Raw genomic sequence first — 16,513 nt, 5'->3', positions numbered from 1 at the left:
GTTCAGATAAAAATGACAAAACCCAATCCCAACTTCTCCCTCCCATCTCCCATCCCACTGAATACATTTCTCTTTAGCTGCATTTCTTTCCTGCTCCCCCTGCCCCAGCTGATAGTTCAAGATCCATCTCCTGAACGTATAAGGATCATAGTAATAAGAGCCTATTAAGTCAGGGTCTATTACAGTCAACAGAGCACTGGACTACAGCTCTGCTCAGGCCTAATTTTTAAACCTACCCTGGACTCAAGCCCAGCTGACCCCACCCGAGCCCAAGAGGGTTGAGACATTTTCCGACCTGACCCGATCCCAACTATTCACCCCTTTACTCTCCACTGAACTGGGAACCAAGAGACCTAGATTTTATCCCTGGCTCTCTACCTTCAACCTGCTGTGTGACCTTGGCCAAAATCACTCTACCTTTCCTACACCTCAGTTTTCCCCATCAGTAACATGGGGCTAATGATATTTATCTTTCTCTTTAAAGCACTTTGAAACTGATGGCTGAAATAGGAGCGAAGTACTGTTAGATGGTCCCATCCATCCACCCCAGGAGAGGCAGGATACAATCACCTGCTATTACAGAGGCAGCTCTCAGGATCCTCAAACCCTCTACCCTGGGCACTGAGTAGCTTGATTCATGTGGGAGGAAGAAAATCCCAGTTTCAGGAAAGGACCAAATCTAACGTAAGATTGTCCAAGTGGCAAGCTGAAGGTGGGGTTTGGGGGGCGGGGAATTTGTGAGCAATGAGAGACTGAGGAGGAGGATGCCCCAAAAAACAAAACAAAACAAAACAAAAGAAAAGAAAAACAACCCTTCATTGTGTCAGAGCAAAATACAAATCTGGTCTTGGCTGGAGGCACTGGTTCTACTGGAAGGGACCTTCCAAGAAGCAAGAGGCAGGAGCATGACACTTGGGGGTTAAATTACATACTTTATGGCTCAATTTGCCTTTAAAAAGTTCCTATGGGCTTTTCACCTGTGCCTGTGTTTATGCAGAATGATGACATACAGGCACAATCTCCAGACATGCACATACATCCGCAACGTGACGAGCATGAGGGTGAGAGCTGACCAGTTGCACTTGGCATCTGCCTTGTGTTAGCACACCTTGAATACCAGGGGTTATGCTTCATTTATAATACTCTCCTGGCTCTGGGAATTGCACCCTTCAATTCTTCCTCTGTAAGAGATACAAAACACCTTCCCCCATCTGCTTTATATCCTCCAGCCTTTGTCTCTGTAGTCATAGATTCCAGTGCCAGAAGGGACCATTGTGATCATCTAAACTGACTTCCGTTGTAACACATGCCACAGAACTTCCCCCAGATAATTCCTAGAGTGTATATTTTAGACAAACATCCACTCTTGATCTAAAAATTGTCAGTGATGGAGAATCCACCATGACCCTTGGTAAATTCTTCCAATGGTTAATTACCCTCACTGTTAACAATTTACGCTTTATTTCCTATTTCCAGTTTGAATTTGTCTAGCTTCAAGTTCTAGACATTTGATCATGTTGTACCTTTATCTGCTAGATTGAAGAGCCTATTATCACATTTTTGTTCCTCATGCAGGTACTTCCAGACTATGATCAAGTCACCCCTTAACCTTCTCTTTGTAGCTAAACAGATTGAGCTCCTTGAGTCTATCATGCTAAGGATTGTTTTCTAATCATCTAATCATTCTCATGGCTCTTCCTTGAATCCTCTCCAAGTTATATACATCTTTCTAGTACAACGTGGTTTGACAGATATCTCCTGTGCTGGGCTGGGCCTTCATAAACACAACAAAAAGTGCCAGCTGCTTCTTCTCCATCAGTGTTCCTGCAACTGTTACTGATCCAGGTACTTCATTCAAAATCTAGGCTGCTACCAAGATGCCCTGTTCTCTTTGTAAAGAGATGTGGCTATTATTCAAGTGAAAATAAACCACAATCGATATTTCAGTATTTCTAAGATGGTCTTTCATCACGAAGCATGGTCAATTGTTTCACTAGCTGTTTGTATGCACAGTGCCACTGAAATGCATCCACTTCTGGAGTGTGACACTGTCTGCCAAAAGTGGTGGAAGTTGAAATACTGCCAAAAAGGACCCAAGACAAACTACTACTCTTATGAATGTACCCTGGTGTCTCAAATGTCAGTGCAGGAGAGACAGGGCCATGATTAATTACCAATCCATGATATCATCTCCCACCCTGGAGCCCTGCAGAAATCCTTTTGCTGAAGCTCTGTGGTGTATTCCTGGGGAAAAGGAAGGGGCAGAGTCAGGGAGCAGCTATCTTCCACCGCAGCAGCTGAACCTCAGAGGATTTCCAAGTGCGAGTCAATGCTGATTCAGCTGGGGGAAAGGCAGCCAAAGAGAAGCCACTTGCCCAAACCCATGGAAGGAGTTGGCAGCATAGCAGGGCTTAAAACTCAGGAGATCCTGGCTCCCAGTCTTGTGCTCAGACAACACCACACCCTAAAGGATGAAGTCAAACCTGCTGGGATTTGGATTTGTGGTTCTAGGAAGGGCAGGTGTGCCTAACTGGCGCCCACACCACAAAGCTGTCCTTTCCAACACCGTACGCTATTAGCAATTCAGGTGCAGAAAATGAGTCACCAGGCACGACTACTGACAAAGAGCTCAAGTCCCTGTTTCCCCAGTCAGAAGAAATATAGGCATATCTGTGTAAGCAAATCAAATCAGACTTTACACAGAAAGGCCGTCGTTAGCATCAACTAATATAGGTTATTGGAGGTTTCACTATGACATGCCTATTTGAAACTCTCTCGGAAAAATGAGCAACACCCATCACCTAACCTGAACGAAGAAGGAAATGATAGCAAGGTCCTATACGCTGCTTATTTTATGGGACATGGACAGCTCGTTGGCCAGTGCATACCTCCCCTCACCACAGTCACCCATCTGCTTCTGAAACCCACATTCAAGGCCAGTTGGTCGAGAGCCAAATCTAACTGTCCCTATGCAGTTCTAAGCGGAAAAGAAAAACACAAGTCTGCAAAGGGTCAGGATCAGACAAAGTGCAAGGAAACTTTCAGCACCAGCTCCTAGGGTTTTCGTAGGCACACAGTCAGCTGATCGGGAATGCCACTCCTCGCTGGATATAGGGCCCATCAGTTAAAAATCATGGATGGGAACGGGGAGGGAACTCAGTTCAAACACAGGCTAAGTTAAAGGCAGGTACGAAGGAAAAGAGTTTAACTCTTACCCCAGCTGTGAGGGGAGAGTTCTAGATAACACCCTCAGAGGGGTGTTACGTGGACTCCCAGAATAACAGATCGAAAGCTGGTCTTCAAGCAATAAAGAGATGCCCTTTGAGTTTAACAGGGGTGTCTAAGACAGGAGGCTAAGACGAAGGAGATGACGCTGGCCCACAGAGGGAGGAGCTGGAGCACATCCATTTGGGCTGGCCCTCCCAGATAACCTGAGGTTACTGCCCAGGCCCAGTTGGAAGTTATGCCATTTGCTTCAATGGGGTCAGGATTTCACCTGTGGAATTTAAATGACTTTCCCAAGGCCATAAAAGGAGACAGCAGCAGGGCTAAGAGAAGGAGCCAGGAGTTTCTGGTTTCTTTTCTGCTCAGCCCACTAGACAACCCCATCCCCTTACACGACGATACAAAATTCTCTCTCTTTAGTGTGTCAAATACCAATGAAATGTGAAGACAGTACCAAAGAAAAGACTTAAATTCCAGATACTCAGAGATACTCTTGTTCTCAACATATCACCTGTCCTTATTATCTGTACACATGTTAACATGATGTACTATTTGCATTCATCATAAAGTTAAAAAAAAAGTGAACACAACGGCTTAGTCAAGCAGTACAGTAACAGGATAGGTCAGGGATATGGGAGGCAATTATTTTCCTGAAACCAGACTGATGTCAGTTTATTCTGTGGTTTCAGCAGGCCTATGCAGACTCATAAAAATCAAGCTAGTGTTTACGGCAACGGAGCTACGTCCACCTGCCGTGCATCCATTATGGATCATGCCTCCTCTCTGACTGCAGTGTAGTTCCAATGCAAATGAACTGGAAGCCTTTGGGGGAAACAAAAATAAAAGCACCACCATGTTCTTTGGGGAAGCAGAGACTAACTTCTTGAAAGAATCAAGCTCCTGCATGCAGCGTGACTCTAATGACAAAGAAGGTGGCAAGGCTAGTGTTTAGGGGGAGACCCTGAGTCAAGATGCCTGGGTTCTGCGCTTAGTTCTGCCAGCAACTTGCAGTGTGCTCTTGGATCTGTCGCTTACAGCTTGATTTTCAAGGGGTGCCTGCAATGGGGAACACTGGAGCTCCGCACTTCTAAAATTAGGCCATTCACCCAACAGCAAACTAGGCATGGAGAGCTCTTGAGCATCCCTACAATAACAAACCGGTGCATGCAACTGGCAATTGCGAGCGACGCTACAATAACAAAGATCAATACAAAAAAAATCGTTAGTAAAGAAGCATGTATGTGTATGTTGCGAAGGAAGACCTTATGAAGAGTAAGAAACGTGTGTATATGCAGATCATGAGGGACTGCTGCACGCTGTCCATTTAAAGAGCAAATATCTGTGCAGTTCCCACCCCTAAAACACAATCCCCTAATTATATTCTTCTGTGTTAGAGAGTCTGTGTTCCAAGGCTGAATGGAGATGGCAATTTCCCACCTGTGCCATCCTTCGCAGACCCTGATACATCTTTTAGCAAAGGCTGAAAACTTGGCACCTGTTTTAATCATGGTACAACTTTTAGATCCCGTTTGCACTGGCGTTCAGTCCAGAGGTCCTTACCTAACCCATATCGTGCTGTTGAATACAGGTAATAACATATTTAGGTTCTGTTTAAGCTGCCATTTGAAACCATGTTAGCATATATCTTAGGCTTGGTAAAATATTTATCAAAGCATCCAAGCACTTTTCTAGTAAGAACCATTTTTAAACACAGTTTGAACTCCAGTGCAGACAAGGCCTGACAGCCCATGTATACAAAAATATTTACCATTTTGGGGCACTGGGTTATAACAAGAAAGTTTCCCAACGGGGTTAGAAACTATTTGGTTTTGCTGAGGGATGCTAACACGGCTCATGGCATGATTCTCTCTCATTCACAACGATAAGACCAAACTATGTTACAAATACAATTCCCCAACACAGTAAATTTCCTGGTTTACATGAGCCCTTAGACAACTGAAGGAAAAGAACACCCAGGTTACCAGTTAAGGTACGCAATCCCCTACCTGGTTTAGTTTTCTTCACATCAGAAAGATTGGAAGAGCAACCAAAAGTCATGTGTGTTTGACAGGAAACACAGAACAGCCAAGACTTCAGGCAACCGTGTAACTTCTGGGGAAACGAAAAACTTTGAAATGCTTGTGTCAGCTTTACAAAACATTTGGAAGCCACGTGTGATTGGGGAAACCAGCCTTCTGAGATACACAATTAAACCAAAGAGACATGATGCTAAGGAGCTTACTACCGCTTCTGCTGTGAAACTGACAACGTTTTATGCACCTGATCTGACAGTGACATGACAGTCCTATGAACGCAGGATTTGCCATATCAGCTCAGATCACATAGCTCATTCCAGCAAGCCGAATATCCTACTAGCTTTTCTTGATGCTTCAGAGATCTCCTAAGTGATTGTTCAATGCAATATATGGGGATGGAGATCCCTTTCACACTTCTGCAGAGGTTAGCTGACTCCCTTAAGAATGTGATTTAATTACTCTTTAGCAAATGAAGCCTTCCCAGTAGTTCTTCTGTGCTCTAATCTCCAAAGTTTAAGAAAATTCAAGTTGCAATCCACTAACAGGGTCAACCTGGAAAAAAACAAAAAAAAAAACTACCTGGTGATAGAAGCTGCTAGCTTGATCTCCCAGCAAGTTGAACAAAAGAGAACAGAAACAAACACTACTCCCTTCAGTGCATCTTACGGCTTCCTCTGTTTTCAAGCAGATCTTCTCCTCCTCCACCCTGCCAAGAAGAGCAGTCCATCCATCACGCCTGCCCAGACGGGAGGAGATCACTGAGCCTGTCCAGGTGGATGCACTGCCCTAGATGGAATTCAAACCGGCCACGCTGCCTCCTTTGAATATTCTTCCACTTCCTGGTATAAAGAACGCTAGAGTGTTCAGCCAATCTGGTTTTCTTGACTGGCTGAATGCACTGGTACCCTGTGCTAGAACCGAAGGCCTCACCCAACAGGATGTCCATTGGTGTCTTCCACTCTCACTATCCAGGCTGAGGGTGACACCTTGGTAATTTTGTGTCGAAGAGAAAGTGACGTGCTTTACATTGTATTAATATTTATCCCCCTTGGTATCTCTCTTCCCCTGGTTATGTTATTTCTTTGTGTCAAAGAAGGATCAAGTGCTTTAATACTACTTGGGTAGTTCCCGGTCCTTCTCTAGCATCCTCCACCCAGGCACCTCAAAGCGGTTGACAGAGGTTAACGAATTAAGCCTCAGAACGCCCTTGGGAGGCATATCAGCACCGATCACCCCACTTCACACATGAAGCACAGAGAGGTAAAGTAATATGCCCAAATTCATATAGTACAGGTCACAGAGCCAGGTACAGAACTCAGCGCACACTGTGTCCTTGCCACTATCGCCTCACCAGCTAATCAACTTTCTGAATCACTCTGAGGCTGCTTTCCCGCCTCCCCCTCCCGGTTCGATACAGGACTTATGCAAACCTCTACATCACCAGATGTACCCCACGCAGTATGTAGGTCACAGACAGTACGGAACCCTGCTTAACAAATACCGAAGCGAAAAGTCCCACTGCCACGCTTAACATTTACAAGGATCCCCCAACACAGGACCATCCTGACTTCAATCTTCCCCTCTTTCCCCAAAACAATTCCTTCCTCCTTTACATTTAACTTTTACATTGTGGTAATGCCTAGAGACCAACAGGTTGCAGCCCATTGTGCCAAGTGCTGTACAATACACAGACAATGACAGTCCCAGCTATAAAGTGTTTACTAGTGTCTGGATCTTTCCCCAGAGCAGCACAGCAAATGATACACTGATCTTTACTAGCTCTGTCGGGCCAAGAGTTCCATGTTATAAACATGACAGTCTTGCCACACACAAGCTCCCCTCCCCAAAAAAACCCCAGAAACTCTGGCAGAAAGGACTCAGAACAGTGATTTCTCCCCACCCAGTCCCCATGGCTGGGTATATGCACAAGTTTTCTCCCTCTCCGGCAACAGGATGGGGAGCGACACGGTCTGTGAGTTCGGAGCTTGCACTGGGCAGCCGGGCCTCCCCAGCAGTTTCGTGCTTTGCTCTCTCACGTGGCCAGGACATTCCGGCGCGTCCCTGCTGGCGCAATATCAAACCCTAGTAGCTCTGGCAGCCATTCTTCCTGGGCCTAGCTGATTCCAGTCCCGGCCCCGCACGTTTTGCTGTGGCCCACAATACTTTTTCTTGCCCGTCGCTTCAACTTCGTCACTCCTCCACCTTTGCATTGCTCAACAGTTTCCTCACTGCCCCACCTACCAAGTCCAGCCAACTTGTCGTCTCCTTTAAGGCTGTACGCCAGACAGGTGCTACCTATTTCTCTGACCTGGTCTCCTTTCACATTGGCTCTCCCCTGCCACACACTCTCTCTACGCAGCCAGCCTCGAGACCCCCTCTCACAGCGCTTGTAGTAAATATTTCTCGTATGGTCGCACCCGAAGAGCCCACTTGGCATCAGGGGCCATTGTGCTGACTGTTGTACAACCAGAGGGAAAAAAGAGACAATCCCTGCCCTGATGGGTTTCCAGACTCAAGAAGAAACCTCTGTGTCTTTCCTCATGCCACTCTTTGTGCTTGGAAAGCCTTCTCTGACCCCATTTGCCACATCCCCTTGCTCAAGCCCCTCCTCAAACTCATCTCTGCCATGAAGCCTATGTTTAACAAAAGTCCCCTGCAACTAACAAGCTGTGCACGGCCTCTCTGACTTAAGTCATTCTTCGCCCTTCTCTCTCTTGCTGCCTGTGTGGTTTTGACCCTCATTTGTTGGGTCCCGTTGAACTCACCTTGCCAGCTGCAGCTGGGACCATCTCTCTACTTGTTCTGAGATATGCCTCACACATTTCTGGGCACCTCAAAAAATAATCACCGCCCTCTCTCGAGGTGGTTTGCACAGTGAATAGCATGGCCTGATACCACATCTCACATATTTCATCTCTTCCGTTTCTAGAGCGCATTTGTCGTGCAGCGAGGAATATTAACAGTGAGCAAATCTGAATGTGGAGGCTGTAAAACCACCATTGTCTTAAATGTACGCATGGATTTTTTTTAATTCACCCTAAAGATGATGCTCCAGGATGCAGGTACAACTCCAGGCCTCAGCAATGAACTTAGCATGGGCTGAAGAGAAGCTGTGCTAGCCCACAGGCCCACATTGACTATTTTTCCTTCTTAGTTAACCAGAAAGCTGTCTGCCCTTTCGCCTGCGTCTCCAAGCTGCCTTTCTTCACAACATCCACTATCTCCTGCATGACTCATCAGTGAAACAATAGATTTTTAGCTACATCCCACAGCAATGACACACAAAGAGAACTGTTCCTTCTTGCTTTTTTGCAGCAGGCACGCTGCTGTCACTGGGCTCAGGCTGCATTAGAGCTCCAGCAGCCTTGACAACACGTACATAAAATGAATACATAAAAAAGGGGAATCCCGAAATTCTACTGCAATATTTTTAAGAACCTTGGCGTGACAATAACTGAAAGCCCACTAACAGCAATAATGCATTGCTAGTCTAATACCACATGTGCGTGCACACACTTGATCTTCTCCTTTCGAAAAGGTTTCACACTACTTGTTACAGAGGAAGTGAATTACGTCTGGATTAAGGTCAATACAGAGATGCAGCAGAGATGCAATACAGAGATGCAGCAGGAAAGGTGGCATTCCTGCCAAACAGCAAATACCATCTGCACCATGAACTATTTTACCATGTAATGATAGGTTGGAAGTGGGGATGCCCTACCCTATACTACACGCAGGAGGTCTAATCCTGCCCATATCCTCCTGCACCTGCTATCATAAATGCCAGTGGAGGCCCGGAGTTCGTTTTTTACTAGGCTCATCACGATGCAGGTCCATCTCTAAAGCCCAATTAGAATGCAATTTCCATACCCCCTCTGCCAAAAATATCCCCACAAAGGGAGAGTTGTACACACACATACCACATAAAATCATCAGCCACAGAAAGATGATTTTAAAAACTACCATTAAAATTGATCAGAATATTGCAGGAGCCTCCCTACAAGCAAGTGGGAATTGGTAGATCAGATTGATGCACTCAGGAACCAAGTCTGCCTTTGTGTGTGTAGGATGCCTAGCCCGATATAAGAAATTAAATAACAATCATATGCGTATAGGTTATCTGCAGGATGAAGCTCTCATGGGGAGGCTGGGGGTGAGGGAAATGAGCTGGAGGGAAAATACCAAAGTCAACTCTCTGCTGCCCTATTTTTATCCTATTTAGACTATAAACTCCGTGGGGTGGCGGCCAGTTCTTCCTGCACCAAAAGCTGCACTGATAAACGTATTCTGTACCTGACATTTTCAAAGTGCTGTATTAACATTAATTAGCAGATCGAACAGTTTGGGGGGGGGGGTGGAAATATTCTTTAAACCCCCCAGCCTGCACTTCTGATCTCCCCAAGCTGGTGATCTGCCTTTTGCTGGGACTGGAGCAGCCCTTCCCCCCCCCCAGCACACACACTGTTGTAAGAATGAAAGTGCAGCAGCAAGCCATGGAGCAACCCCGCAGAAGCCCCAGAGGGAGTGTCCCCAGCGCACGTGGTAGAAGGCGGGGCTTGACACGTCATCCTCCCCAATGGAACTAACTAGTTTGGAACGCAGCGAGCCAGCAACATGCTACATTCCACTCCGAGAGGAAAGATACAGCCCAGCCTTTGGCATGGCCGGGCCCAGATCCTTCCCCCCCAGACGGAATCACGGATCTCCCCGGTCCCCACCCACCCCATCACACCACTGCCTTGGGGGGGAAAAAAATAGCCAAAAAACCCCAGGTTCCCCTCCTGCAAATTTCCAGGAAGGCAGAACACACACACACACCCACACCCACACCAAAGGAGGGAGGAGGAGGAACTGTGGGGTGTATCATATGACACTCTATGTCATTTCATTATGCAAAAGCAGCAGCCTCCCCTCACTCAGCTCTGCTGGAGGATTGCCACCGCCCTAAGATCTGAAATACAAGAGATGTATTTTCCCCACAAGGGGAAAAAAAAAGGAAAATCCGACACGTTCATATATGAATGATCCCCCCTGAGAATTCAACTGCAAAGCCAACCTCCGCCCGGTTCTCTGAAGGCAGGCTGGGGGTCATTCTGTCGCATGACTATCTCCCCCCGCGCAGATGCACCCTCTAATCATTATTAAAACCCTATGTTCTGAACCAAACCCAGGCTTCGCCTGCTCTGGACGACCGCGGTCGTTTTCACCAGGTCAGCAAAGAAACAAGAAAGTGCATTTTGCAGACTCCAGGCCAAATGAGAGTCTTTGCACCGCACAGGCACGTATGAATGAGAGAGGAAAAGGGAGGACGCTGAGCCCCAGACAAGCCAGGCTCTCTGATCCTCTGCAAGCATGTGTCAGCACCCGGCTAGCAGACGCTCAACTCCAGCACGAAATAAAAGGCATGCCTGCTTCAGAGGCGACGGGGAGACTGACTAACTGAACCCCAAGCCCCTTTGCAATCAGTCCCTAAATGCAGTCTGATCCAGAACATAATGTACCGGAGAGACCATGCTTTCTGGGGGTCCAAGATCCGCTTTGAAAGCAAGGTGTGCGCGCCCTCCAACCCTCCCTCCGAGACACAGCCGGGAACATGCAACGCAGCGGCGGGTGCCTGCAAAGAAAGTGGATGCCTCGTGAAAATAAAGACCCTCTTTTCACAGCTTTTGGGAAATGGTGTCCTGTGTCTTTAAACAGGTCTAATTCCCATTTTACATGCCGTCCGTCCCCCCCCCTTACCACGTGTTTTCTGTTGTTGCTGGGCTTGCCATTCCAGAAATCTGGCCGCTTCCAAAAGCGTCTCAATGCTCATCTCTTGGGTTGCCTTTCAGAGGAGGATCCAAAATCCTGGAGACGTTGGGGTGGGGGGGAGAAAAAAAAAACACCGGGGGGTTTCCTTCTCCCCAAGACAAATGCCTGCTCCAGCCACCCCCCACCCCGATCCCCTGCGAATCTTCCAGACAAGAAAAGGGTTTGCAACAAGATGGCGATGAGCATGTAACAGAAACACAACAAGAAAAAAGGACTCACACAGGCCCCACAGCTACTATCCCGAGAGCTGCAGACAAACCCCGGCCTGGAGTTGTGTAGGTCACGGGACTGGGACTCGTCAGTGCCATATTGCAGGGGTGGAGTTTAACCCAGTGAATCCTCACACACACACACAGAGCAGATCTGCCAAAGCTCTGGTCTGGGATTCGTTTAAAAATTGTTGGGTTTTTTTGTTTGTTTGTTTTTTTTTAATTTCTCCCTTTCCTGACAGATTTGGTTTTGCTGGTGGGTATTTTGGGGGGACGTTTTATAATTCACCCGTCATTCGAACTGTCATAGATAGACGGTATCTTCATGGAACTTTATTGTAACTTGGACTTGTTTGATTAGTGATAGACAGGGTTTTTTTAACTCTCTACAGATTAATCCAAAAAGAAGGATTCTGCCCCATGAATTAGACTGGTTTGGTCTGGTTTTGGAGGGCCATTTGTGGAATTATAATAATTAGAGATGGACAAAATTAGGTCAACATTTTGTTCCCTGTTCTCTTTCCCAAACCCACTGCTACTGCAGTACTGTTGCCCACACAACATTTCCAGTAATTAATCTAGCCTGTTATTTATTTATTGGGACCTGATTTTTCAGAGGTGCTGAGTACCGCCAGCTCTCATGGACTTCATCTGGACTTTTGGGAGCTCAGCACTGCTGAAAACCAGGCCCTAAATAGCTTATGCAAATTAAACCTCACCTGATACTTTATTACCACAAACTGACAGAGATCTTGGAACTCCCACCTCCACTGGTTTTTCTTCAGATGTCCTGAATTATTTCAAAATACCTCTCTTAACTGTACATACAACTCAGTATAAATGACAGATCTTTAATAAAAACAAACATTAAAAAAACCACGACCATGTTGCAGTTACTGATTCTGCAAGATGTCCTATGCAAGGACAGGGGTCCAGCTGTATGGCTCAGTTTGCAGCACCCGGTCCTTAGAAAGGGAAAAGGCATTGTTATCATCTTATCAGCCTGCACTTTTTGAATATTTAATATATGATGGGATTTTACAAGGAAATGGAAGAGCAAATGTTACCACAGGTATCCATATATGCCTGTCTCTATGACTGAATACAAATGAGGTTCCATGGGCAGGACAAGCTAAATAAACAATTGTATGCAATTAAGAGAGAGAAAAAGGCCTGTTAATTCACTCCCTGCTGCCAAGGCAGGATTGCTCCTTGCAGTACAGGGGAGGTGTCATTGTACACAACTGTCTACAAACAGATTCAGGTTACTTCACCTGTTTCTGCAGAGAGAGAAAAAACCCTGCAGCCTTTATTTTTACAGAGACATCAGCTGTGCTGTGTGTCAGTTTCTTTTACTTTCTTCATCCCTGGGGAGGAAGGATGCATCTTGCTGTCCAGGTTAGCTTTGCCCAGAGACAGAGAGACACACAGCACCACAATCCACATGTATTATTTTGCATTTAAATGATGCCTAACGTCTGACTGCAAGGGGATAAGGGAGGGAAAATACTCACTTTTCTACGGGGAAGCAGGAAGCGGAATGCTCCTCTAGCCGGGTTTTCCACCTGATCCTCCCCCCGCAGTGCGTTTGCATCCGATTAAAATATGTCATCCTGCCCTGAGCCAATCCGCTTGGAAAACAACAAGGCATGGAGCAACTCCACATGGGCACCCTGCTCCGTCTGCCTGCGACGGCGTCTTCTTTAAAGGGCCAGCCACCCTTGGAGTTTCCCCGGCAGCCATGAGCAGCGCGCTGGAGCAGGAGGAGGGCGCGTTACCCCCGGTGAACCCTGATGGCTGCTCCTCCATCAGCGTGCCACTGGAGAGGGTTTTTCCTTCCCACGCTGCTGGTGCTGAGATTTGCAAAAGCCTGGGGGGGGGTGCAAGAAAGGCGGCGATGGGGAGATGAATAAAACCACTTGCAATGGGATCGGGGGGGAACCCACCCTAAAATTCTTGTGGGATCGGGGGGGAGGGGGAAGGAACCCGGGGGGGAACCCACCCTAAAATCCTATACACACAAGGAACCAGTGCAATGTGTTCTCAAAGGTCAGAAACCTGCCGGGCACGTTTCCACGAGGGGAGGTCTCTGCACCTTTGCCTGCGTCTCTAAGCAACATGCATTGCCTCCAAGCCAGGGCAGCCGGCAGACACCGCTCCGGGTCTGACAGGTGCACCTGATGCAATCCAGCCGCGCCCTTAAAACCCGCTCTTTTAAAATACCCTGCGCCGCGCAGGACACCGGCGCCTTGGCATAGGGCTCGGTGCACGGCGATTGCGGGTGCACGCACCCTAACCGGTGCCGGAAGCAGCAGCAGCAGCAGCAGCACAAGCAACAACAATAATTCGATGATGGTTTGATCGTAGGTGATAAGAAATCGGCGCATTTTTCCCTAGTCACAGGGCAGGGGCTTACTCTCTTTGGGGGAGACGCATTTGCTTAGTGTCGGGGGTCACTGCGACGCCTTTGCTTTGGGAGGTGCCCGGAGATTGAACCCCTTCCCCCCCTGTACTCGGCGCTGTACATTATTCTTTCCCACCCCCGCTTTTACCCAGCAAGGGGCACAGAACCCGAGGGCAACCCGCCAGCTTCCGGATCATTCATTTTTACTCCTGGCTCGCGCTCCCCTGCATTTTGAGGATGAACTCCCGAAAGGAAAAGCCGGATCTTGTTGCAGGAGGGGGGTAGGAGGAGGGTGGGGCGAGGAAAGACGAGGCGAGGCAAGAGCAGCTTGGGTTCTGCGGCGTTTTAATCTTCCACACTAAATCAGGGAAAACAACGTGGAGGGAGGCGGAGCTCCAGGGATTACACAACCCGCCTGCTCTCGCCGGGGGCTGGAGCAGGAGGCGCAGTCACCTCGGCCAGGATAATCTGTCTAGTCATGGCTTGCTCTGGGCAAGCCTGCTCCTTAAAGGGGCTGCGCACCATGGGAAACACGTGAGCCGGGAACACACTACGTGACAGGGAAGCTGGTGCAGCAGGCAGGAAAATGGAGCTGGCTCCGAGCATGACTTGAATACAGGGAGTTCCCTGCTGTTATTCATCGCTGCAGGGGGGGGGGAGATAGGAAAGCAGCATCTGAGCACTACACATGGTGTAAAAAAAAATCTTTCAGCACCAAAGGGAAAGGCTTAAAAATAAGGGCCTGATCCTGCCAAGCACGGGGCACGCAGCTCCATTTGCCTTCAGTGACAGCTGCAGGATGAAAACCAGGCCCTAAGAGCCAGAGCCTGCAAAACGGAGTGTCTCCTGAGTGGCCCATCTGAGGAAGAGGCTCCGTGTACCGCAGACCTTGTCTCTCTCCCCATCAGAAGTGGGTCCAGTAAAATATATGACCGCCCCCACCTTGTCTCCCTAATATCCTGGGACAGACCCGGCTACCACACCACTGCACTCAGCTCCCACTGCAGGCTGGTCATTGTAAGTTTCTCATGGCAGTCGAGGGGCTCAGCACCTCTCAGAAGTTGCTCAGCACTTTGCCAGATCAGGCCCTAAAGGCTCCAGCTGCCCCTCTGCAAAGCAACTCAAACAACCTCTAGTTGATAGGATCTAACTCTCAAATAGATTAATATTTGAACTGAATTAAAACTACTCAAAACAATGCAATTAAAAGAGCAAAGGGGAAGGGGCTAGAAATGGGGAAGGAACAGAAGGAGAGAAAAATGGGGATAGATAGGACCCATTATCCCATAACGTTACTCCCTGCTACATGGATCATTATTGGAATAAATGTAATGTCGGAAAGCTTCTGGGGCTTGACAATCCTGGAGGCTAACGTCCTTTGTTTCTCTACAGGACAGGTGCCAGGCGAATGCTCTGCATTCTGTCCTTCCTTTGTGGCTCAACTCTGACCCGCTGAGACCACCTCTAGCTGATGAGAAGATAGCTGGGTCTTCAAGGCCTAGTCAATCCTGGGCCTCTTCTAAAAGAATGCCAGCTTGTGCCAGCTGTGGTTACACATTTATGAGACAGGTTAAAATCAGATCTACTCCTTTCCAATCAATCTGTAAAGAAATATATCTGGGTTTCTGGTTGTGTTGTGTTGCTGTGCTCCCCCCTACTCACCCTTAAATTTTACGTAGGGCCACTGAGTCCAGTAGTCCAGTATTTGTCCAACTTTTTAGGCGATGGGTCCTGGATGTGGGCATGTGAGCAATATGATTACTAAAGAGGTTCTGCTGCCCCTCATGTTTGGTGTTCCAGATGACTGCTTGATCTGCATAAGAGAAGGCCCAATTCTGAGAGAAGGGTAATGGACACAAAGGTCCAGATCCTCAAAGGTATTTAGGCTCCTAACTTCCATTGAAATCAATTAATTAGGTGCCTAAATACTTTTAAGGATCTGGTCTAAAGACCTGAAATCCATTACCCTTTGTAAGAGCCATTTCTGACCTATAAATAAAGTTTTGTTTGAAAATTAGCTTCTTTGCAATAGATAACGTTTGGATAATCAAAGAGATAACCACAGATCCATGCCTACAGCCCCCAGGATTGCAAAGACAAAGGCAGTTTAGGAATCAGCTTTTGGTAACAACAAAAACATTGTATTTATATGAAAAGTTCAGCCAAACCTTGCCTATGGCATATTGGCGGTCTCCCTTCTCTTGCATTGAAAACTTCTCAATGATCAAAATAGAGTTATGGTCTGGGCAAATATCAGAGCCAAATAAGACCACTAATACCACTAGCACCTTCCAGCTGAAGGTTTGAAAGCACTTTATAAACTGTTAATTGTGTAAGTCTCATAGCGCCCCCAGGAGGTAGGTCAGTTAAGTATTATCCTTATTATATAGATAGGTGATTGGAGACAGCGAGTAAGTGATTTGGTCAAGGTCATACAGTGAACTTATGGCAGAGCTAGGAACTGAACCCACAGCTGCTGACTTCCCATCCTGTGTTTTAAAATAGACAATCCCTCCCCATCCTGTTATTTATAGGAGGCATTTAGGGCAGAACCCTTTAAGATTAAGGGTCAGATACAAAGCCCACAGAAGAAAATGGATTGACTTCACAGGGCTTCAGATCAGCCTTCAAAAGGTGAGAAAGGAGGAAGTTTAGCAAGTGCAACATTATAGAGTGTGCAACACCCTAGAGTTGTAACCAAGTCAAAATCATGATTTTCCAAAAGTAAAGCTTGATAGGAAAGTTGGGATTTGATTCAGTGACCCAGAAGCGAGATTTGCAGCTTTCTCATTCCATGTGGCCCCAAACCCACTGCAGCAAAAAATAAA

General features: G+C 47.1%; 1 protein-coding gene across 2 annotated transcripts in view; it reads right to left on the bottom strand.

The window, feature by feature from the left end:
• Positions 1-13,601, bottom strand: part of MNT (MAX network transcriptional repressor) — a 64,213-nt gene extending 50,612 nt beyond the window's left edge. The window contains exons 1-3 of one of the 2 annotated variants that reach the window (XM_067538019.1): positions 13,284-13,601; positions 12,796-13,034; positions 11,001-11,108 (exon numbers count right to left, since the gene is read on the bottom strand). In XM_067538019.1, the coding sequence (XP_067394120.1) occupies positions 11,001-11,073 (73 nt within the window). In that variant the 5' untranslated portion in view covers positions 11,074-11,108; positions 12,796-13,034; positions 13,284-13,601. Of the gene's footprint in view, positions 1-11,000; positions 11,285-12,795; positions 13,035-13,283 lie in introns of those variants that run through there. The other variant, XM_067538018.1, reaches the window with a different exon arrangement.
• Positions 13,602-16,513: the final 2,912 nt, after the last annotated feature.

Source organism: Emydura macquarii, unplaced genomic scaffold (genome assembly GCF_026122565.2).
Source record: "Emydura macquarii macquarii isolate MOO-44397 ecotype Brisbane River unplaced genomic scaffold, CSIRO-AGI_Emac_v2 contig_450, whole genome shotgun sequence".
NCBI classification, from domain to species: Eukaryota; Metazoa; Chordata; order Testudines; family Chelidae; genus Emydura; species Emydura macquarii.
Note: the sequence above shows the minus strand (reverse complement) of the source record. Positions and strands in the feature narration are given on the sequence as shown.